The sequence below is a fragment of the Saccostrea echinata genome, unplaced genomic scaffold, assembly GCF_033153115.1.
Source record: "Saccostrea echinata isolate AGI-Se365-2 ecotype Australia unplaced genomic scaffold, CSIRO_AGI_Sech_v1 ptg000054l, whole genome shotgun sequence".
NCBI lineage: Eukaryota > Metazoa > Mollusca > Bivalvia > Ostreida > Ostreidae > Saccostrea > Saccostrea echinata.
Window position 1 is genome coordinate 44,166,236 of NW_026889803.1, and position 25,683 is coordinate 44,191,918.

Genomic DNA, 25,683 nt, shown 5'->3' on the forward strand with positions numbered 1-25,683 from the left:
GGCTTATCAATTAGTATGAAAAACGTCAGTCAGCCTATCATTAAGTTCGACTCAATAATAGGGTGTATTTGCTAACAAGGTCATTGTATCGACCATAAAACTTGCGAAATGATGATTTTAAACGAGACTGTGGATATCCTTGCCTCACCATTCTGTTTGCCAACAGCTTGCCCCGTCTTAGAAATTGTTCGTAGGTAGAGCACCATGCTCTTGTGTATCGAATCAACTGGTAGATATAAACCCCGTATGCAGGTGATAAGGGTATATTGCTACATAAGTAAAAGAAGTTGATGATAGAAAAGTTGAAGTCATCGCGTTTATCACAAAGTTTTGTTTTTAGGTTACCATTAACGACTTTTTCTAGTAAGATATCCAAATATAAAACAGATGTATCAGACTCTGTTTTATCATTTATTTCAAGTTCACTTGGATATATTGACTAGACATATGAATGGAAGTAGCTACATGTATTGTTAATTTATAATACGTCGTCGATATATCTATATGTCGAGTTGAAGGCCATTGCAAGTGTCTTCTTCTAGTGTACAAGTGTTTGAACAAATTCTGCTTCATGTGAATACAAAATAAGGTCTGCTAATACCGGGGCGAAGTTGGTACCTATGGGAGTTCCGACAGATTGTTGAAAGACCTGATTTCCAAAAACAACTTAAATATTATCAATCAAAAAACTTTTCCCCCGATCTTGAGCAGAGGTTGTACAGTTAAAAGGAGTTACGCGGTTTCTGTTTACAAAGCCGCTGCTTCAACTGGTCGGCATCGTATTCTTGTTTTTGCCATATCTATAAAAATTGATGTGCGTAAATTTTAACAGGCCAACTTTATATATGATGCATTTCGTTTACAATTGATATTAAATTACTTGTTCTAGGTTTCTAAATCAAACTTTCATTATCACATCTATTTTTCGTATTCTCTCCGGAATATATCGGTACTATTCCCGTATTTTCATAAATATGTTCTGCATTCATTTTAATGACTTCTCCATGATAGATGGTGCAATCTAGCCTCATTTAGAACTTCCATTGTTAAACTATTCAACCGTTGAATATGTGGATCATAGCAGTCACGTGGTTATGTTCGAATGGCTTGTTTTGTTGTATCAGCAGTATTACAACGTTTACTAGAATCAACTGTGGATATTTTACTAGAGAAAGGAGTCGCCCACGTGGCGCTGTGGTTAGAGCGTTTGCTCTAGAGTCGCAGCCCTCCTCCGGCAAGTGGTGGCGTCTCCACATGAGTGAAAAAATCTCGAGAGGTACGTTAAACAACAAACAAACAAAAACTAGAGAAAGGCACAGAAGGAAAACTAAACAACTTAACTTTCTGATAAACGTGATGACTTCAACTTTTATATCTCAACTTCCCATATTAATTTGTGTGGCAGTACAAAGCATATATTTGATAATTTACACATGATGGCAAAATGTACATGTGCCGCCACTTCATCACGAGTGATGTGACACTTCAATAGATTTCCCGCGCCCGCGAGGTTAGTTCGAGAACAATATTTTTGACACATTCCTTGGAAAAAGTAGCATATTCATTTAAGGAATGAATTTAATAGCTACCCAATTTATACAGTATAAAGTGGGTTGGGGCAGTTTACGCTTTATAACCGCGAAGCGGTTTATAAAAAAGCGTAAACTGTCCCAACCCAGTTTATACCGTATAGATTGGGTAGCTATTAATTTAATTCCCTATAATTTAATTTTCATTCATTTAATATAAGAAAAAAGATGAATGCCCTTAAAAAATGACTTCAAATTGTAAAAAATTAAATGTAACGTCAGGCGGATCGATACGTTTTTAACGCAAGTCATTGTGACGTAAGCAACTCAATTTATACGATATAAAGTAATTTTTTTATCCAATCAATTGGCGCGTTACAATCATAATTAAATTATATCGATATAAGAACTATGCATATATTTTTATTGTTGCATGTCGATATCTTTAAATCCAATCCTTAACATATATTTTTATGTGATATTACTTATATCAAAAAGCATTCTGAGAGTATTACATTAGCAATACTAGTCCCCTATCTGGCAAGTGTAATCTGGTTCCCGTTAAAAATTGAAAATACCATAATTCCGTCAAAAATCAATGAAATGGAACGAAATGCAAATATGATCTAAAACTCATTAAGGTAAAGTCACATAACCCAAAATCAGCTCGATTTCTGCAAGCGTTCAGAAAAAAAATTGCGGAAAACCCTGAAAAATTGAAAAGGTCGTAATTCTGTCAAAAATCATTGAAGCGAAACGAAATGCAAACTTGACCTGTAACTCATCAAGATGCACTCACATACCAAAATCAGCTCAATACCTGCAAGCGTTTAGAAAAAAAGTGCGGAAAACCAAGTGGGACAGACTGACAGACAGACAGAGGGACAGCTAGACAGACAGACAGACAAACAGACGGATGGACAGACTCAGAGGAAACCTATAGTCCCCTCCGGTTTCACCGGTAGTGGACTAATAAAAATCAATCGAGTAAAATAGGGTGCTTTTAATCAGGTAAAAACATGCACAATGCAAAATAAGTGCATAAAGCAATTTTTACACATTATTTGTTGACAAGACGCCTAAAAATAAGAAGTTGCGTACAAATTATAACACAAGGGTAGACAACTATACGCTTCCGTGATGTAACGATAACTTACAAAAGACTCCAGAAATGGTAATTAATGATATTAGTCCCCTATCGGTGAATCCGGAAGGGACTATAGGTTTCCTTTGAGTCTGTCTGTCCGTCTGTCTGTCTGCCTGTCTGTCCGTCTGTCCCTCTGTCTATCTGTCTGTCAGTCTGTCCAACTTGGTTTTCCGCACTTTTTTCCTAAACGCTTGCAAATATTGAGCTGATTTTTGGTATGTGAGTGTATCTTGATGAGTTAGAGATCAAGTTTGTATTTCGTTCCGTTTCGATGAATTTTGAAGGAATTACGACCTTTTCAATTTTTCAGGGTTTTCCGCAATTTTCTCTTATAAACGCTTGCAGATAATGAGCTGATTTTTGATATGTGACTTTACCGTGATGAGTTATAGATCAAGTTTGCATTTCGTTCAGCTTCCTTGATTTTTGACGGAATTATGGCATTTTCAATTTTTAACGGGAACCAGATTACACTTGCCGGTAGGAGACTAGTATTGCTAATGTAATACTCTCAGAATGCTTGTTGTTTTTGCAAAAGGAAAAGCGCACAAAAAGGATAGTGCAATTTAAAAAAAAGAGGAGAAAAATACAAATTAGTAATTTTTAGTAGTTTAGCTTAGTAACATTCGTTAAGAAGCATCATTAGAATAAATAATCTTTATTTAAGGTCAGTACATTTATTACAATTAATTAATAGGTATGAGGACACAGTTAGAAGACCAGCATTTCTTTCTTATCACTTTCGAACTCTCATTACATTTGTCCTAACACTTTTACCTTATCATATTTTACTTAGATAATTTTGCTCTGTACGTTTTAGTTTTCTACAGCTGTTCACCATGCAATTCATTAGTGCTCTATTGATTGTACTTTGTGGTCTTGGAAGTGCAGATTGTGAGTAAAATCGTTTAGTTTAAAAAACTAAAATACACCATTGTTTACTCTATTCTCATTTTATTTCGAAGAATGCTTGATATAAGACGATGGATAAAGCAAAGGTTTACGGAGATTTATTAAATTAATTCCTATGATGGGAACTACTTTGCATTTTTCCATGCTTAGAAGTTACACAGTTTTTGAATTTTCTGTTTGTAATTAAATATGACATCAAATATTTTTTTAAAGGGTTCAAAATTATATTATATGCAAAGTTCATTACTTAAACGTAATTTTTTTTTCGATATAGAGCTTCAAGATTTAGCGCTCCTTCTTAGATCACTTGATCTTGAGACAAAACTGGTATACATGTATAGTATAATAGGGGAAAAGAACCACCATTAATTCCACGGTGGCTCGCTTCAAACTCATAAAACTTCAGTATTTATCAGGAAAAACCATGAAACATTTTTCAGCCAAAAGGCAGAATGCTGTTTTTATTAGTCCCCTACTGGTGAAACCGGTTTCCTCTGAGTCTGTCCGTCTGTCTGTCTGTCTGTCCCACTTGGTTTTCCGCATTTTTTTTTTTCTAAACGCTTGCATATATTGAGCTAATTTTTGGTTTGTGAGTGTATCTTGATGAGTTACAGATCAAGTTTGCATTTCTTTCTGCTTCACTGATTTTTGACGGAATTGCGACCTTTTCAATTTTTCAGGGTTTTCCGCACTTTTTTCCTAAACGCTTGCAAATATTGAGCTGATTTTTGGTATGTGAGTGTATCTTGATGAGTTAGAGATCAAGTTTGTATTTCGTTCCGTTTCGATGAATTTTGAAGGAATTACGACCTTTTCAATTTTTCAGGGTTTTCCGCAATTTTCTCTTATAAACGCTTGCAGATATTGAGCTGATTTTTGATATGTGACTTTACCGTGATGAGTTATAGATCAAGTTTGCATTTCGTTCAGCTTCCTTGATTTTTGACGGAATTATGGCATTTTCAATTTTTAACGGGAACCAGATTACACTTGCCGGTAGGAGACTAGTATTGCTAATGTAATACTCTCAGAATGCTTGTTGTTTTTGCAAAAGGAAAAGCGCACAAAAAGGATAGTGCAATTTAAAAAAAAGAGGAGAAAAATACAAATTAGTAATTTTTAGTAGTTTAGCTTAGTAACATTCGTTAAGAAGCATCATTAGAATAAATAATCTTTATTTAAGGTCAGTACATTTATTACAATTAATTAATAGGTATGAGGACACAGTTAGAAGACCAGCATTTCTTTCTTATCACTTTCGAACTCTCATTACATTTGTCCTAACACTTTTACCTTATCATATTTTACTTAGATAATTTTGCTCTGTACGTTTTAGTTTTCTACAGCTGTTCACCATGCAATTCATTAGTGCTCTATTGATTGTACTTTGTGGTCTTGGAAGTGCAGATTGTGAGTAAAATCGTTTAGTTTAAAAAACTAAAATACACCATTGTTTACTCTATTCTCATTTTATTTCGAAGAATGCTTGATATAAGACGATGGATAAAGCAAAGGTTTACGGAGATTTATTAAATTAATTCCTATGATGGGAACTACTTTGCATTTTTCCATGCTTAGAAGTTACACAGTTTTTGAATTTTCTGTTTGTAATTAAATATGACATCAAATATTTTTTTAAAGGGTTCAAAATTATATTATATGCAAAGTTCATTACTTAAACGTAATTTTTTTTTCGATATAGAGCTTCAAGATTTAGCGCTCCTTCTTAGATCACTTGATCTTGAGACAAAACTGGTATACATGTATAGTATAATAGGGGAAAAGAACCACCATTAATTCCACGGTGGCTCGCTTCAAACTCATAAAACTTCAGTATTTATCAGGAAAAACCATGAAACATTTTTCAGCCAAAAGGCAGAATGCTGTTTTTATTAGTCCCCTACTGGTGAAACCGGTTTCCTCTGAGTCTGTCCGTCTGTCTGTCTGTCTGTCCCACTTGGTTTTCCGCATTTTTTTTTTTTCTAAACGCTTGCATATATTGAGCTAATTTTTGGTTTGTGAGTGTATCTTGATGAGTTACAGATCAAGTTTGCATTTCTTTCTGCTTCACTGATTTTTGACGGAATTGCGACCTTTTCAATTTTTCAGGGTTTTCCGCAATTTTTTTCTGAATGCTTTCAGATATTGAGCTGATTTTTGATATGTGACTTTACCTTGATGAGTTATAGATCAAGTTTGCATTTAATTCCACTTCATTGATTTTTGACGGAATTATGGCATTTTCAATTTTTAACGGGAACCAGATTACACTTGCCGGTAGGGGACTAGTATTGCTAATGCAATTCTTTCAGAATGCTTGTTTGATATACGAAATATATAAAATATATAAATCGTTTACCTTACCAAACGGAAATTTGCATTTGTTCTCCAATTTGATTGGCTAAAACTGCAATTGGTTATAGTTTTCAACAAAACAGAACAAAATCTAGAATATAGATAGGTATCAGGTGTTCCAACGTTATAATACTATCTAATGCAAATATATGCTTATGCTGAATTCTGATTGGCTAATACTTTAGTGGCCGCACCTCTCTTTCTTACTTTGAAATTTAACAGATGGATATGTATATTATGAAATACTATAATGGAATACATGAGAAAATCTAGGAAAACGCGTGGATGCACGTACAATGAAATCTGATTACCTTAAATTAAAAATTGTTACATGTACTTTCTCAGTTTTCAGCAAAGCAAAACAAAATTCAGAGTGCCTGTAAATATGAGTCCTTGCATTATGATATCTTTAAAAGGAATACGAAGACGTGCATGCACATGTGCTGAATTCTTATTTGTTAAAATGTTGCTTGCTGTATCTGTAAACTTTCTGAAATTTAAAATGTGGACATGTATTTGAGATACTGAAAAGTGATATATGTATTCTTGAAAACAAGCATCTTGCTAATTTGCTAATACTCAAACTTTTCTTTTTTATTATCCGTAAATACACTTTGAAAATAAGGTGTAGATATACATAAAGAAATTTCAGGAAGCTTCTGTAAAGAATGGGGAACAAAGGAGTAGGGGGAATAGTTAAGGGAACATCTGTAACGGTTCCTGTTACCGTAGATGAATTCGTGAATATAAAATGTTACTGCTAGATCAGAAATCCTGAAAGGTTGAAAGATATTAAAAAGTTCCTCGACTTAATTTCCAAATAGATTTGTAGTCAAATGTGAGAAAAATGGGATAGAGCCAACATTCCTCAATGAAATCGAACATTCTGTATACTTGGTTTATTTAACTTTACAATGTAAGAAATAAAAACACTGGTGTACGATTCCTATGTACCTGCATTTACCTCTCTTGATATTGGATGGAAAATTATTTATCAGGAATTAAATACGTGAAATACGTAATTATAATTCCTTGACGTAATTTGTATCCTACAGCAGGGCAAAACAAGTGAATTAGGCCTTTTAAAATTGCACTCAAATGTTTTTCCTTTCAAAATGCAACAAGTATATCAAAGTATATATGAAGTCATGGAAATTTATGGAAAAAGGATAAGCACTACCAAAAAAAGCTCGGCTCTTTTTATGCATAAAACGGCCCTGTCCGTATACCAATTAAATGAATAAGACACTATATCCTAAAATCAATATAAAGTAGACACTTAGTGCTGTCTTTTCCTATAAAAATTCCTCTGAGAGTCTAGATATTGGAGAACAGGCTGTACAAAATTACAATGTCCCTAAATTTTGCATAAAACAGGTGGACTTGTACAATATACCTTCAGCAAAGAACTAAACTATGAGCCCACCCCTCGATCCAGAAGATAAAACGTATTTTGTATTCTCTAGAAATAGTTCTTTCATTATATATTTGCACACTTTAGATCAGAGGTTGGGCGCTATGCAAAATATTGAAAAAACAGCTTAAACTTCAGACCATTTTTGAAGAAATATTCACGATTTTAAATAATGAAGCAATTTATGACGTCATAATACATAGACTAGCAAGAAAATTTCGTCATTTTTAATAAATATGCAGTCACCAATGTCCAAGTAAGATTTAAATGTATTTTCAACTAACTGGGCTGTTTTGATATTTCAAAATTTCACAGGGCCAAAAAGACCCATTGTAACATGATTAGTGTTTGTACTCTCCTCGATGGAACGGCCACTTTTATCATTCTTCTCTTGTATCACCGTTTCATCTGTTGTAGATGATTTTGAATAAACTGGCCTCCACTCGCAGCTACCATAGTCGCAATTCCCGAATCGCGCGCTCGCGCACGTTTATCTAGAGGGGTAGAATACCTCCCTAATTCTTTGCGCAGTTGCTCGCAGCTCTTCTCCAGGAATGAAATTTCCTCGTCTATCGTTTCGTCCATAATGATTGCAGATATGATTTAAAAACTGATGATAGAAAATATTCCTTACCGAATCCCACAGCTGCCACCAAATTTATGTAATGTTTCCGAGTTCGAGGATTCGGTTGCTCTGCCTGAGCAATTAAAGGAATAAACCAAATAATTATTTAAACTTCTCAATCAAGGATTTTAATTAACAATATTCACAATGACCAATTCTGTCCTAGCTTCCTAGCTAAGCAAACAAAAATATTTGCCAACTTGCAGAAAAATACAACAAAGTCTCGAAAGCCCTATACAGACACATAAGACTTGTTAAGCAAGTTTAGGTTCCTCGCCTTAGTTTAAAACCAACTGACTTCTCTCAACTTCAGTCTGGAACTGACAATGTGCTCTAATATCGCTACTTATATACCCTTAAGTATCACGTGATCTCTGAGCATCGATAGGGTGAACGGGTGAACTTAACATGCAGGAAGTCTCTATCACTGAGCTTCTAGAGGACAGAATGGGATAAATCATATCGATTTTGAATTTCGTTTCATTTACATGTATATAGCTGAAAAAATCCTCTGGTATTGTAGATTCATAGGCCTAGCTTTAAAAATTTGCCGGTACCTGGTACTTTTACCCGGCTGAAATCATTATTGTACATGTACCTGCCAAAATATTTGTTGGAGAAAAAGTCAATATCATATTTAATTAAAATTGCTTCAACAAGAAGTTCCTCCTAATTTTGTTAAAGTATCACCTGTTCCTAATGTTTTGAAAGCCCTGAGATTCATATAGGGTGTGGCTACAAAATGCGATCAAACTTTTACATAGGAATATCGTATATTGGTGGAGAACAGTAGGGCCAAAGTGACTCAGTTAATGCTGTGGCCTATGGGCCTATTGTTTTGTTTGTAGCTTGTCCTGAACAACTTACAACCTTCATTTGTAGAAATAAACTCGTTATCTCGAACTCAAAGGGACCAAGAAAATACTTCGAGATAACCAAAGATTCGAGATATCCAGGGGTAAAATACTTAAGGAATAAGCAGTTTGGACTTCAAAATCACTTCGATAAATCCATGGTATTCGAGATATCCGTTTTCGAGATACCGAAGTTCAACTGTATATGCATGCAATTTTATAAATCTATAAGTTTAATAATTTGATTTAAAAGGTAATGAATATACTGAAGAAAAGGGATGAATACTGAAGAATCGACGATTGAGCTGAAATGCCTTTTATTATTTTGAATTTATAAAAAATATTTCAGGCCTAGATTGCCAGCCGGGTTGGAATCAGTTTCAGAATAAATGCTATTGGTTCAGCCATACTGCTAGACCATGGGGGGAAGCTGAGGTATGCAAACAAATATTTACTAAGCTATACGAACAAAGTGTTAAAGTCATTTAGTTGTATTGGTTTATGCTTTACAGTGTGCTTCGTAGGTTAAGTTCTGATTCATCATGTACATGTAATAATGAGACTTTGTAAAACTGAAATTTCAGTCTTACAGGGGGTTTATTTATTCTGACAATGTATTTTTCTGCTGAAACCTATTTAGGCTATATGTGCAGGATTTCATACCAAGTTGGCGGAACCTAGGACTAATGATGAATCGAACTTTCTTATCAGCCATTTTCAAAGTCTTCGTGAGTAGAGTATTATTTCTTTTTCCTAGAAAGTACTCATGGGACCTAGCATTATCACTTTTTTATTTAAAAAAAAAACTCTACAGTGCTTAGATATCGAGCATCTGGAACACAATCCACCAACACGTTTATGTTATTCTTCACCGTACATCTTAGTCATCTATAGTCCTGCTGGACACGACATTACTGGTGATGTAAATATAGTTTATAATGAGGACATTAAATCACTTATTATAAGGCCAAAGTTCAGGGAACCCAAATCTTTCAACTGGCGTCATAATATCATTAATATAATGAATTTAGTAGAAGATTACGCCAGATGATGGGCTAAATATGAAAGAGAAGATCATGACACTTTGTCACAATGGATTAAATGTATCAGATGGAAGTTGAAAGTGCGCATTAGAGAAATACCGACATCTTATGAACGAACGTAACCAAAGAGGGAATCAGTCATTGTATTCACAGTTGCATTATTTAATTATTCAATTTTATTGAGATTTCAGTAGATAAAATCCCCACAAGATACCCCAAAACTGCTACATTTAAACGAGCAAAGGGGTTCCGAAAAGGAATTTGAAATGAAAATGAAAAATGTCTTATTTTGAAGCATGAAGTCAAAGATTCTGTTTTAAAGGTGCTTAGACACAGATTTGAACATAATATTTCCTCAAATTTTCTGTATAATATCACGACTTTTATATTGCAATAGCATTTCACACGAAAATATCATTAAACACCTATTTTATCTGGAAATTATTGGAACTACGAATTCCGGGACGCGTTTGATTAACACATCTTTGCACTTACACAAATTTTAACTTTATCATTAATATTTAAGAAAAGAAGCGATTTTGTTATGTATTAATGAAAAATATTACATCTATAATCCAGAAAATTCAGAGTAGAAATGTTCGAAAGCAAAACCAACTCATCAGTATTGTCAGTCCGTGCTCTGTGATGTGTACAAAGTTTAACAAATTGAACACACCCGTGGAACGTAAACTGTTTTTGTAAACGGGGCACGAGCTCTGTTATTGTTAATGTTTACGATTCACCGGGTGTGTGCAATTGTTAAACTCTGCACACACCACTGAGCAGGGACTTACAATGCTGTGAGTGGGTTTTGCTTTCGAACATTTCTACTCTGAATTTTCTGAGTTATAGTTTTAATATTTTTCATTAATACACAACAAAATTGCCACTTTTCTTAAGTATTAAGAATAAAATTAAAATATGTGAAAGCGCAAGGATGTGTCAATCCAACGCGTCCAGAAATTCAAAGTTTTAATAACTTCGAAATGAAATAAGATTTTTATTACATTTTAGTATGAAATGCTTTAGCAACATATAAGGGTGAATTCAAAAAAAATGACCACCAAACTGATTTTTTTTGGCAAAATTCAACTACTTGTAACATATTTTTCACTTATATCATCATATTGCAAATGCATTCTAGTTTAAAATCCTGAAGTGGCAATAGAATAGACAATTGGATTAAAAAGTTTCAGAATTTTTATTAGAAAAATTTCTTTTGAAAAAAGAAAATATCATTACACCTTAAAAGACTTTCTAAAATACATAATCACAAGAAATTATAGTTTTTTATGCTTCAAAATGCTAAAAGGGGTATAAATGATTAAATCTAGACCTTGAATGAGTATCTTCTCTTGTACATGTGACAAAAAATTGGCTTTTTGATTGTTATTTTACATTATTTTTTTAATTCTGGTTTGAAAAGTTTTAATATGAAAAAAATATGAAGCAATAAAATTCCCCAAAATTCACTTTTTTTGTCCATTCAAGTCAATTCTTTAAATCAAAGCCAAAAAAGAATTGTTTTATACGAGTTCTCTTACAAAAAATACTAGATTTTGAAGGGACCCTATGTTACATTATTGTGTTGCACTCCTGACATCTGATATGTATTTTATTTAACATTGTTTTAAAAATTATAACACACAATAACCCATTCTTACTTTGTAAATCAATTTGCCGTGTCGATATTTTTCATCGTTTACAGCAGGTTTTTCATATGTTGAAGACCTTAAAACATGATTATTTGCAAAGTGTAATATATATAAAATGTATTTAAAATATATGTGAAATGATGAAAACTATTCCCTGAATTGACTGTAAAATTTCTGTAATCTGTTGATAGACATAGTGTTTTGAACATCAAATAGTATCAAGCATTTTTTTTTCAACTTATTTTTTAGTAAAGATAGTTAAAAAGCATCGGTAATTATGAAGCAGTTTTGTTGCACTCCTGACTGCAGTAAAGTTTAAAATTAAAACCATAGAACACAAAAATTCATAAAGTGTTGGCAACATCAAGTGGTAATGAAATTGTGCAATACTTATAGTCCAATACTTCATAATTAAAACAGATGAAAGTATTTAAAATTCGCATTTTATCTGGAATTATACCCTATTTTATGCCCAAAAACTAGCTTAAATGTATATTTAGAAGATAAAATATATTTTAAAGCATATTTTCCTTTAGAAGACAAACACAGTAACCCACCAGAGAAATTCTACTCATCATTTTTTCTTTATTTTTATTCTTAGTGGATGATTTATAATTCTAACATATTTGTTGCACTCCTGACCAAAAGCATTGGGGCCTTTAAAGTAGAATTGTGAAGTGAAAATTACATAAGAACTTGTTCTGTTGTTTCAGTGAAGTTGAGGAGGAATTACTTGAATTTTATGACAATGTTTTAGTGTGTTTATTTTTAAGGTTCATTAAAAAAATCACAAAAAGATAAAAACACATCTGAATTGATAAAATGGAAAAAGGAAGGATTTTAATAATAAAACTGTCAATAATTTAGCATTAAATTATACAAAACGATCCTTATTAATTAATGAATACTTCTAAGCATGAATAGAGGTCTTTTCGTCACACAACTTGAATCTTTTAAAAAATGTGTTGCACTCCTGACCATAGAAATATGGATCTGAAGCACAGACAGATCCTGTAATTGATAAATCTATTTGGTAAAAATGTTCTTTGTGTCTTTATTTTCCAAAATAAAAATCAGAAAATCATATAATGATAATAGTTTTTTCATGCTTGGGAGCAAAACATCAAATGTTGCACTCCTGACATTTTGGGGTATGCACATATACTTGACTCTCATTAATGCTGCTTGTGATTTATATAACATTTTTAAGTTTTAAAATGTATATCAGTTATTATTTTACACTTCCAAAATTCTTTTTTGTCTTAATTTTCTATCAGAATTTTACAATTGATGTTTTTTTGGCAACACTACATTTTTTCTGTTGCACTCCTGACATGGTATAACATTTTTTTAAACATCAGCCATTACCAAAACTTGATTAAACAAAAGTTATGACAGTCCACATTTAAAGCTCAATACTTTGAATATTATCAGGAAAGTCTTTATTTTCAACATGAAGCATTATTTTTTATTTCACAAATCTCCAAAAAATATTGAAATTTCAAAATGTCACAAAAAGGTGTTGCACTCCTGACAATTTTAGCATCATTTTTGGGCATAACTTTTTTGTTAATTGAGATATCAACGAGATATTTGGCAGGTATTTAGACACTATCTAAAGACATATGCTGAGACATAGAAATCTATTTTCATTGCCTGTATTTTTAGTGTGGGTTGATAAATATGCATTTGGTCATTTTTTTTGAATTCACCCATAAGTCATGAAGTTATACAGAAAATTTGCGAAAATATTAACTTCAAATCTGTATCCAAGCACCTTTAAAAAGGACTATAGGGTGAAGTAAAAATAAACATAACTAGAAACTCATTACTAGTAATGAGAAGGTCTTCCGTTATACTACTTCCTGTTTGCATGAACATGTCTTTTCCAACGTCGGTATTAGCCTAAAACTTACGTAGAAACAAAATAACTTAAACAATACTTTTTTGCTTCGTTTCCTGTCACGACTGGAAGTAATGACGACACACGATTTTTACACGAAGCAAATGAACTGATGACTGACTATAAGTCCTGAAAGTTTTAGACTTCAGTCTATTACTGTTGCCGAACAATTGTGAGAACAAATTCTAATTTTGAGGACAGGAAAACAAACGACCGGAAGTGAACTGAATAAAAATCTCTGAATTTTCTCTTGACTTTTGCAGTATCTACAGCATATGTAAAAATCATTTCAAATACTGATATATAAGTGATATTTATGAGAAAGTTAAACCACGAAATAAGGTAGTTTATCTCTTGAAACCGGAAGTTTAAAGTTTTTTCCCCTTGGAATCTAACATATTTCAAAGCAGCAAAAGGGAAGCAATAAAGTGATGAAAGTTTTAATTTTAAAAAGAAAAGTTGAAATTTTCGATTTCTTCGATCACTTCCTGTGACGACCGGAAGCGACGGCTGACGCTTTTAACCCTATGTGCTTTGATTTCTCACCGAGTTTTATTACTCCTATAAGTCTGGTGTCTTACTTTCATGCCGTTTCCGAGATCTCGCTGAAATAACTTTTCATTTTGAGGACAAGAAAACACGCGACCGGAATTGAATTTTACTAAGATATTTCACGTCACTCTAGACATCTGCAGTCTCAATAACATATATAAAAAACATTTAAAGAACTCTTTCTATAAGCGATATGTATGGGAAAATTAAAAAACCCTATTATGTAGTTTTTCTCTTATAACCGGAAGTTGTCATTTTTTGTTTCCGGTGGGACCAACACATATCGTAACTGTGAAAAAGATACAATTATATGATGCGAGTCTTACTCCAAAAGAGAAAAGTTGAAAATTTTTATTTCTTTGATCACTTCCTGTGACGAACGGAAGTGACGACTGACGCTCTTTACCCAAATGGTTTTGTCTACTCTTCAAGGTCTAATACTCCTATAAGTTTGGTGTCTAAATCTCATACAGTTTCTGAGATCTCATTCGGACAAATTCTCATTTTGCGGACACTTAAACGCGCGACCGGAAGTGAATTTTACAAAGATATTTGACGTTTCTCTAGACATTTGCAGTCTTGATAACATATTCAAAAATCAGTTCAAATACTTTATCTATAAAAAATATTTATTGGAAAGTAAAATACTCAAATTATGCAGTTTTTCGCTTATAGCCGGAAGTTGACGTTTTTGTTTCCGGTGGGACCAACATATTTCGAATCTGCAAATTAGATGCAACAATGTGATGAAAGAAAAAAATCAAAAAAGGAAAGTTGAAAATTTCGATTTCTTTGATCACTTCCTGTGACGACCGGAAGTGACGGCTGACGCTCTTAACCCAAATGGTTTTGCCTACTCCTCAAGATCTATTACTCATATAAGTTTGGTGTCTTAATCTCTTACCGTTTCTGAGATATGACTGGGACAAAATATTTTTGAAAAAAAACGGAAATCGGACATATCTGACGACCGGAAGTGAATTTTGAAAAAATGAAAAAAAACACCTGGGGGTATTTTCATTTTCTATCATCCCTGAAAATTTCAAGAAAATCCGTCCAGCCATCTCTGAGAAATCGCCCCGAAAAGAAAAGGGGAAAAAAAAAATAATAATAAAGAAGAAACAGTAGAATCACTATAAGGTCTTCCGTCTAAAACGGAAGACCTTAAAAATGGCATTTCTGTTCATACTACTGGCTAAACTTTGTACATGTAATTATAAAATTTACAGTTAAAGAGTTAGGTTTTCATTAATCACTTTTAAAACTGATTATACAGGGTAAAGTGATCGATGTGACTTCAACCAGCTGGGCAATTTCGATCGATCGCGAGTACCAGATAATGTTTTGTTTAATAACTTTTACTGAGTAAGTACATCTATTTTCTATGGTGGCATAGTTCTGCCCCCTACATGCAAGATAAATTATGTTAACATGCAACATAATCATGTAGACATGCGACTTATTCATGTGAACGTGCAAAATAATGATGTTGACATGCAAGTTACCAATCTTTCTAGACAATCAAATTTTAATGTTAGTTAATTTGCGCCATTATATGACATCATACAAGCAAGATGTAACAGAATAATGTCAACATGTGACTTATTTGTGTCAATATGCGACTTATGTAGACACGTAACATATTTATGTCAACATGCAAGATATTTATGTAGACATGCAACTTATTTATGCGAACATGAGAGATAATTATGTTAATATGCGAGATTTGTATGATGACATGCAACTTATTATCTTGAAAGTTGACATAAATATCTTACATGATAAAATATAACTCGCATGTCGACATAAATAAATCGCATGTTGACATAAAAAAGTTGCATGTTGACATAAATAAGTCGCATGTTGACATAAGTAAGTTTCATGTTAGCATAATCATCTTGTATGTTAAAATGTAACTTGCATGTTGACATAAATAAGTCGCATGTTGATATAAATATCTTGCTGGTTAATATAATTATCTTGCATGTTGACATAAATAAGTCGCATATGAATTGTGTTTTTGACAATAATTTTAGTTATATGAGCGTAAGATAGGGATGCGCGATTTTATCGGTATACCGGTATATCACGATTTTTTATTGCGTGATACGTATCGTGATACGAAGACTAAAATACCGGTATTTGGTACATAACTATAAATATTCATTTGTTTGTTCAATCTATTGAATGGCAATTACAGGAAGTGTAAAAAATGTTGAAAACAGTTAAACATTTGCATCCAAACATTCTTTATATTAAATACATAAATATTTAAACAGTAAAGTTATGCTTTTATAGCATATTTTTAGGAAATATTATGGAAATTCATATGAAATTGTAGTAAAAATTGTATGTAAAAATATCACGATTTATCGTGATATTTTTTTTGGGGGGGGGGGGGAAATCGTGATATATCACGATACGAAATTTCTGCCGATACCCATCCCTAGCGTAAGATGCTTACTGGCATCACAAGGGATTGTGGAAAGGACGACCCCCCACCCGAAAATACATTCCGAGTCCAAAGATATTTTTTATTTTTTTCTTTCATAAAGTAATTTTCTAGTACACATTTACAATTTACAATAAAAAAATCATACCTGTGGTATTATAAGATGGAGAAGGTTTTATGATATTGTTTGTGTGATTTAATAAAACGTGAATTCTACGTTAATTTTTGAATTTTTCATATGGAATACATTGTAAATGTGTACTAGAAGATTAATTTATGAAAAAAATAAATAAAAACATCTTTGGACCCGTAATGAATATGGGGGGGGGGGGGGGTTCCCGTCCACAAGCACCTGTGACTGACATATGAAAATATCTAAGAAGCTTTATCAACCGAAAAATTACGAATGGGTATTTTTCCCCAGGACTCATGAAATGGCTATAATACATACAATACAATATAATATATTGAAGCCAGGTTTAATTTTTCACAGAATATTTAGAATTATTATATACATGTAGTCTATAAATAGTCCCTATATAATCTATACAAACGGAAACAGTCCATAATATACATTTATTTCTTGGCTGAATAAAGGTGTCAGGTCATTTCTCTCTAAAACCCTTTCTTTTCTAGGTTATTTCTCTCCAATACCATTTCACGGTAGGTCATTTCACGGCAGGTCATTTCACTCTACTACCTGGGTCATTTCACTCCTTGTGCGTCTGTGTTCCTGGATTCATGTCTTTTCAAATAAAATTCATAACACTGATGAAAACTGAACATTTGCCAGACTTTTGCCATTTAGAGGGCTTTCTCGTCCATGAAAACCATATTTTGAATGAAAAATTTAAATCAAGAGTAAATAAATTTTATAAAAAAAAATCATTTAACCGGCTCCGTATATAATAAAATTGTGTGTTTGTAGATTAGCGCTTAGATTTACAAGACATTTTCATAAATAAATAAAATCGGCACTATCAATTAGAATTATATATATTTGAGAAATTTAATTTAATCGGTTTATTTCGGCAAGCTTTAAAAAAAGATCTGCCACAAATGTAAATAATCTAATTATTGTTGTAAGAAAAGGGTTTAATGTAATAACAAAATGGAAATACAAATACTTATTTTTTGTTTAAGTCAAAACTTAAAAACTTTGTAAAACTTTTTTAAACTAGGAAATGAAGACACAGAAAAGAAAAAACTGAAACGCAATAGTTTGCTAATAAAAAAAAAATAGAAATACATATGTAATATTCACATATTAAAAGTGTATATAACATTCACGTAGTAGCCTCTAGAATTACATGTATAGACTTGATTACAATATATTAACTGAAATAAATTGTAGAAGCAATTATTAAATGGTTTATCAGTTTTAAAAATTGATTTACTCAGTTTGTCCAAACTCACCTCTTAGAAAACACTTTTGTAATTATTTCATCCTAATACTCAACCCAAGATAAATAAATACTTGAAACCATGGTTATTTAATTGTCAAATGTTATGAAAATATCTTTATTTGCATATCGCCAGAAGAATTAATGATCTATGGAAATATATTTAGTTTAGATACGTCGAGTTACAGTACTGAAGATATGTCCACAACATGAACGCCTTATAAACTGTTAAAGTAGGTAAGACAGAGTTGAAAAAAACTACAAGAACTATTTTATGCTTTATTTTTTAAAAATCATTGATTATGAATCAAACGCTTTGTATATTAAAGTACTCCATGTATCACAGGCCATTAGATCACTTAAAAAAAATATGGTGTTAAAAAATATCTTTTTTATACACCCCAATTTTTTAAAGTCGGATTTAAGCGATCCAAAGGCCTGTGCCATCTATATATCTTTGTGAAAAGTCCTTTATTTTCAAATTTGCACCAATTCTGATAAAAAAATGAATCAACATTAAAAAAAAAAGACAATCACAAGCAAAGACCTATTTAATTATTGACGCAGTTACCGCAGAAAGATAATTCACTTTTTGAGTTCAGTCAATTTTCAAACGATATTAGAACAAAGCAATCTAGTGTATTTGTGAAATAAATAAATATTTTTACTTTATTTAACTCCAGTCGGGATCAGTTTGATTTTGATCGGGAAATGTTTAAAGTTCAAAACTTAGCAAGTTTCCTTAAATTTTGCTATTTTATGTCTTTTTCCATTTAAAATATAACTGCTTAATGTTCCTTTCCAAAATGGATAATCAATAACAATGGATTCTCGGTCTTGATAATGAATTAAAGCAATTGAAAATTCACACATAAACATATGCTCACAGCATGTATACATGTACAATTTATTGCCTTCGTATAATGTGTCATAAATCTGATAGACAACAACTTAAAAATTAGCATTTTTACATTACATATTCTTGATAAAAGCAATAAAAAGTAGATAAAGCAAAGAGAACAAAGATTATATATCGAGTACTGTTCTATTTTTTTTTTTATAATCGATATTGTTAAGTCTACAAAAATAAATAAATGAATAAAACATAAATAGACTTTGAATTCTATAAAATCTATACCTATAAACTAATAAATTTTGCAGATAAACTCCGAAACGCCTGCAACAGATTTCATACTAATTTATTTTCATGAAACTAACAACAAACAATAGTTTAAATATTTGTTAAAACGTCATTAATGAATTATTCGATCAAAAATTCGTTTTAACTAATAGAGAGTGAATAAGTTTTGCTTATTTATTACAAATTAAAATGTTCAAATCCTTTTCATGAATATCTGATCGGAGTCTTAATAGTCTTGATAGTAGTGCTGGTGCATATTCGCCATTAAGGGCATAATTGCAACGAATACGAAGTATAGTAATAAACTTGCTAAAAAGAAAAGTCAATTGATGAATAAATCATTGTTAACATAAAGAAGAAAAAGTGTTATATTCTATGTCTTCACATTTTTACTAAAGCTATTAAAAAGTATGCTTTAATCAATATATTTCAGTGGTTTTTCTTAATACAATCTTTTGAAATATTATAAATACTGTGGGGGTGGGGGTGAAAAAACTTTTTTACCCCCCAAAATATGTGTATATCAAATTCTTTAACCTCTTATGGATATGAAAACAGAGTTCCCAAAGTGTGACAGTAATGATATAGTAGAACAGGTATCAAAATAAAGTTGCGCGTAAAAAGAAAACTTCAATGAAATTGATAGTTTTTAAGTCAGTTCCTAAACTAACTGCGGGATTTTGTACAACGTATTTCTTCCTGCTATACGTCTGTAATAAACTGTCAGAAGAAACATAAGATATATATTTGAAATGATCAGTCAGCGGTTATGAAATTCAATTCCCCGGGCTTGCGCGGTATTTCATCTAGTTACTTTTAAAAAGACGTATTACTGCGTTCACATTTTATTTGATCAATCATTAAACAAGAATAAATAAATAAATAAGAATTAATTAACCCACAAATGTATACAGATTTTAATACTTATTCAAATAATAATTGTATTAGTATAACTTGGGCTAGTATGAGAATACTAATACATGTAGTTTGATAATACAAATATAATTTAAAACTGGAAATAAATAAATTACTTTTAAAAACCATTTCCATAGATAAACCGATAACTTTTATGTTGAGAGTGAAATGACCTAGGTTGTGGAGTGAAATGACCCGGGTAAGAGAGGGAAATGACCTAGGAGAGAAATGACCTAGGCGGAACAGACACTGGAGGGAAATGACCCGGATTCCTGAATAAATCTTCATGTTTCCCGAACATTCATGCAATGAATTGTTTATTATACCGAAACAAGCGAAAACTTCGAAATAAACATGAACTTTCAAATTCGGCATCGCTCCCAAATTCACTTTCATTTTTAACGTAAATTGTGACGTCTACTACTCTCGGGAGTTTTCTTTCAACGAACGATAACTATTGAGAGAAAAGGCACTAGGTATCCGAAGAGGGGGAATATGGTGAAAAGCATGCCGACGACCGTGAAATATGAAGTTTTATGACCCGATCACGTGATAATCTAGAACCAATCAGTTAACCTGTTGTGTAGAATAATTATAATGAGGTATAATAATACTACATATTCACTGGATTTGAAGCCGTATTCACCGGAGGGTCAGTGCGCCCCCGCCCCTAACCCTTTTAAAAAACGGAAATTACATGTTTCTAAATTGACTAATAAAAAATGACGCAATAAATCTGCAGCAATGCGACTTTTCCCAGAAAGTTCATGACTATATTAAAATATTAAAAAGTATCAGTAGAAACTAGTTCTACATATCAGTAAAAACTCTTCTATTCGGTTTATTTGCCTGTGTTCGCAGGCACATTTGAAGCATGCCTTGGCAATTTAGTGAATCAGCATCGTGCACGCTACGTCTTTCATATTTTTCAGATTTTGAAAACTATCGTATCCTTTGAGACAGTATACTTGAAACACTCTTTTCTTGTTTTACAACAGGATAATATGATTTTTAGCTCACCTCAATGAAGTCGGGGGAGCTTATGTAATACCCTCGGCGTCGGTGTCCCAGGTTAAAGTTTTTGGAGCAGTTTTCTTTTCAAGTACTTCTATGCCATATGTTAATCAGAGATGCATGGAGAATGCTTGTAGTGTGTTTTAATGTACCAGTTAAGGTTTCAGATGCTGCAATTTCAGCTAAAGAATGACCAGGTTAATGTGTTGGAGCAGGTTAAAGTTTTTGGTCTTTGAGCAGGTCTCATTTCCAAGTAACTATAGGCCCTTCGTTGACCAAAACGTGCATGGGTGATACATCTAAGGATGCACACTACTGAACTTGCTTATGATGCTGGATCTGACCTACATTTTTTGGATGAATGACTGGGTTAAAGTTTTAGGAGCAGGTCTCATTTCCAAGTAACTATAAGCCCTATATTGACCAAAATTGCATGGATGATACACCTAAGGATGCACACTACTGGACTTGCTTCAGATGCTAGATCTGACCTATATATTCCGGATGAGTGACTAGGTTAAAGTTTTTGGAGCAGATCTCATTTCCATGTAACTTTTAGTCCTATGTTGATCAAACTTGCATGGATGATACATCTAAGGATACACACTACTGGACCTGCTTCGGATGCTGGATCCGACATACATTTTCCGGATGAGTGACCAGGTTAAAGTTTTTGGAGCAGATCTCATTTCCAAGTAACTATAAGGCCTATCTGAATCAAACTTGCATGGATGACGCATCAAGGGACGAACACTCTCAAACTTGCTTCAGATGCTGGATTTGACTTACATTTTCTAGATGAGTGACTAGTTTAAAGTTTTTAGATAAGTCCATTCCCAAGTAACTGCAAGCCTATCAGACCAAAATCGCATAAATGTTACATCTAGGGATGCACACTACTAGATTATTAGTTTAGTGTGGGACTCTGCCTTGCATAAAGACAACATTTGTTGAGGTGAGCTCTGTAATCTCTGATTATACCTATGTTTTTTCTTACAAGATGTTATAATTTCGATTATAGTTTTAATTTGTATATTGGAGCTTCGATCAAAATTGCTCTGTGTGCGGTCAAAGTTAACCCTCATGTTTACAGCGTATCTTGTAATTTTATGTTCTGACGAATAATGCATGATTAACAAACAATGACATACTAAGTAATGGAACATAACTTGAGTACAAAGAAAATTTAATAAAAATATACCATCCTACGAAAATACAGGATTTGCTGCTTTTTCATATAATTCACATGATCAACATATCTATACAGATATTACATATAAACTGAAAGGAAAAAGAAACGCAGGGTAACATAATATGCGAAAATTTTTTGACTGTATAACCTAAAATTATGAAATTTGGCCAGAGGGATATCTTGGTTACTGTGCATTAAAATCAGTGTTCAGAACTACTCAACCGTGAAATGTATGACGTCACATAAGGAAAGTGGTAAAAAGCCGAAAACACGTGCATATCGATGACCACATGTTTTTCAACACATCTCGTAGTACCATTTGCTGCACTTAAGATATACAGATCGTTTAATTTTCGATATTTACAAACAATTTGCATTTCTTGAAATGAAGATACGGTTGATGGAAGTACCGTGGGGTCTGGCTGTTGCTTTGCCTAAGTAAGGACAAAGGCAACAACAGGTTTCTGTGCAGTTAGTTGTGAATTTTTCTACAATAGAACGTCTTACCCGTCCATAGAGAGGGCGTAGAAAGGTTTCCAACCAACCATGACGATGAATGTTGACGCGTAACAGCGCCACGTCAAAATCGGGCTATTCATCCTGCCACCTGTGTAATCACCATCACATTACATTAAAACTGCTATTAATACAGCAGGCTATCATAATCGTTACATTCACCCCAAAACTGAAGCGAATCGATAGCGCGATTTTGGTTTGTGAGCTCGTCAACTTTACGTAAGTGTTCCTCTAACTCGCGCATGCGTGCGTCCTTTGCCTATTTTTGGGGGCATATTAACCCCCCTCGCAATGCAGCCAAGGTTTGTCAAGATTTTCTCCCAAACAATCACATTTATCCACTTGACTGGTCTCCATCAAGTCCATCTTTTTCGCATCAAACGTCTGTGGGACTACGTGGACGGTAGGGTTTAAAATGTCCAAGCTGGTCTCAATCAACTAAGGGATGCCTTATCGGAAGGGTTGAATAATGTCCCTATTAGAAGGATAAACACACTGATTAACTCCATGCATAGGAGAATGAAGGTTGTGACAGATGCGCGAGGGAGACATGTGAGATAATGAGAATTACACGATCAGTATATACTGATCCCCGCTGACAAAGCAAGTAACAAAATTGTCTTTGTTTGTAAGGTTCATTATTTGAATTAAATTTTAGCGGAACTGGGGTTTAATCCTGCAAGTGGTAATCCAACTTATACCTATAACTCCTTTGCTAAGGAGGAAATCATTAAAAACCAGTCGGTTTTAAATATTTTTAATATTCCTAACAATCAAAATGAATTTGAATTACTATACCTATACTGGATTCCTAAGCTTAAAAAAAAATCCTTCAAAAAAAGATACATCGCAGGTTCCAGTAAATGCTCTACCAAGCCTCTTTCTTTAATTCTTTCTAAAATATTTACAACAGTAAAGAACAAACTTTAGGAGTACTGTACAACAATATATTTGAGAAGTGGTGTAAATCAGATGTTGATACTTAAAGACTCCAAGGAACTTGCAGAAAATTTGAAATCTTTTGAAAGCTGCTTTTTCAATAAAAATGGAATTCGTAAATATACTTACCATGTCATTGTAAAATTATTTTGTTAAAAAGCATTGTGATTGTACACAAAAGTACTCTGAAGTTGATATTAAAAAGATGCTTGAGTTTCTGATTGACAATATCAATGTAGTTTTTGGAGGGTCTTTCAACAATCTGCTGGAATTTCCATAGGTACAAATTGCGCCCCCGTTATTAGCAGTCCTATTTTTGGATTCATGTGAAGCAGAATTTGTTCAAGAACGAACTTCTACATGGGAAGAAAAAAACATTTGCTGTGGCCTTCAATTCGACATTTAGATACATCGACGACGTATTATCAATTAAAAAGAGTTATTTCCATTCATATGTCTATATATATAGTGAGCTTGAAATGAAAGATACCACAGAGCCTGACACATCTGTTTCATGTTTGGATATTTTACTAATACTAGAAAAAGACGTTAATGGTAACCTAACAACAATGTTTTATGATAAACGTGATGACTTCAATTTTTCAATCATCATCTTCCCGTACTTATGTAGCAATAAACCCTTATCACTTGCATATGGGATTTTTGTCTCCCAGTTGATTTGATACGCAAGAGCATGCTCTACGTATGAAAAATTCTATAACGAGGTAAGCTATTGACAGGCAAGTTGGTGAAACATGGATATCAACAGTCTCGTTTATAGTCATCATTTCGCAAGTTTTATGGTCGATGCAATGACCTTGTAAGCAAATACAATCTATCATGAAGTCAAATGCTGACTGACTTTATTCATACTAATTGTTAGGCCATTATTTATACACTGAAATGTCTACCGAATTTTTTCGTTTTTTTCGATCATGACAAGGAGCACATGGCGGGTGTTAGCTGTAGGCAAGGGATGCTCACTCCTCTATGGCACCTGATCCCACTTCTGATGTTTTTGGAGGTCCGAGTTTGCTCCTCTCCCGATTTGCATTGACTATATGGACTTTAAGATGCTGCAATTTCAGCTGAAGAATGACCAGGTTAATGTTTTTGGAGCAGGTTAAAGTTCTTGGAGCAGGTTAAAGTTTTAGGAGCAGGTCTCATTTCCAAGTAACTATAAGCCCTATATTGACCAAATTTGCATGGATGATACATCTGAGGATGCAAACTACTGGACTTGCTTCGGATGCTGGATCTGACCTAAATTTTCTGGATGAGTGACCAGGTTAAAGTTTTTGGAGTAGTTCTCATTTCCAAGTAACTTTAAGCCTTATGTTGACCAAACTTGCAATGATGGTACATCTGAGGACGCACATTGCACACTACTGGACTTGCTTCGGATGCTGGATCTCACCTACACTTTCCGGATGAGTGACCAGGTTAAAGTTTTTGGAGCAGGTCTCCTTTCCAAGTAACTATTAACCTATATTGACCAAACTTGCATGGATGATACATCTGAGGACGCACACTGCTGGACTTGCTTCGGATGCTGGATCTTACTTACATTTTCCGGATGAGTGACTAGAATAAAGTTTTTGGAGTAGTTCTCATTTCCAAGTAACTATAAACCTTACACTGACCAAATTTGCATGGATGATACATCTGAGGATGCACACTACTGGACTTGCTTCGGATGCTGGATCTGACCTACATTTTCAGGATGAGTGACCAGGTTAAAGATTTTTGGAGCAGTTCTCATTTCCAAGTAACTATAATCCCTACATTGACCAAACTTGCATGATGATACGTCTGAGGATGTACACTACTGGCCTTGCTTCGGATGCTGGATCTGACCTACATTTTCAGGATGAGTGACCAGGTTAAAGTTTTTGGAGTAGTTCTCATTTCCGAGTAACTATAAACCTTACATTGACCAAATTTGCATGGATGATACATCTGAGGATGCATACTACTGGACTTGCTTCGGATGCTGGATCTGACCTACATTATCAGGATGAGTGACCAGGTTAAAGATTTTTGGAGCAGATCTCATTTCCAAGTAACTTTAAGCCGTATGTTGACCAAACTTGCATGGATGATACATCTAAAGATGGACACT

General features: G+C 33.3%; 1 protein-coding gene across 1 annotated transcript in view; it reads left to right on the top strand.

Annotated features, from left to right (window-relative positions):
• Positions 1 to 4,943: 4,943 nt before the first annotated feature.
• Positions 4,944 to 25,683, top strand: part of LOC133204914 (CD209 antigen-like protein 2) — a 28,309-nt gene continuing 7,569 nt past the window's right edge. The window contains exons 1-3 of the mRNA XM_061340655.1: positions 4,944 to 4,998; positions 9,186 to 9,271; positions 9,477 to 9,564. Of these exons, the coding sequence (XP_061196639.1) occupies positions 4,944 to 4,998; positions 9,186 to 9,271; positions 9,477 to 9,564 (229 nt within the window). The remainder of the gene's footprint in view (positions 4,999 to 9,185; positions 9,272 to 9,476; positions 9,565 to 25,683) is intronic.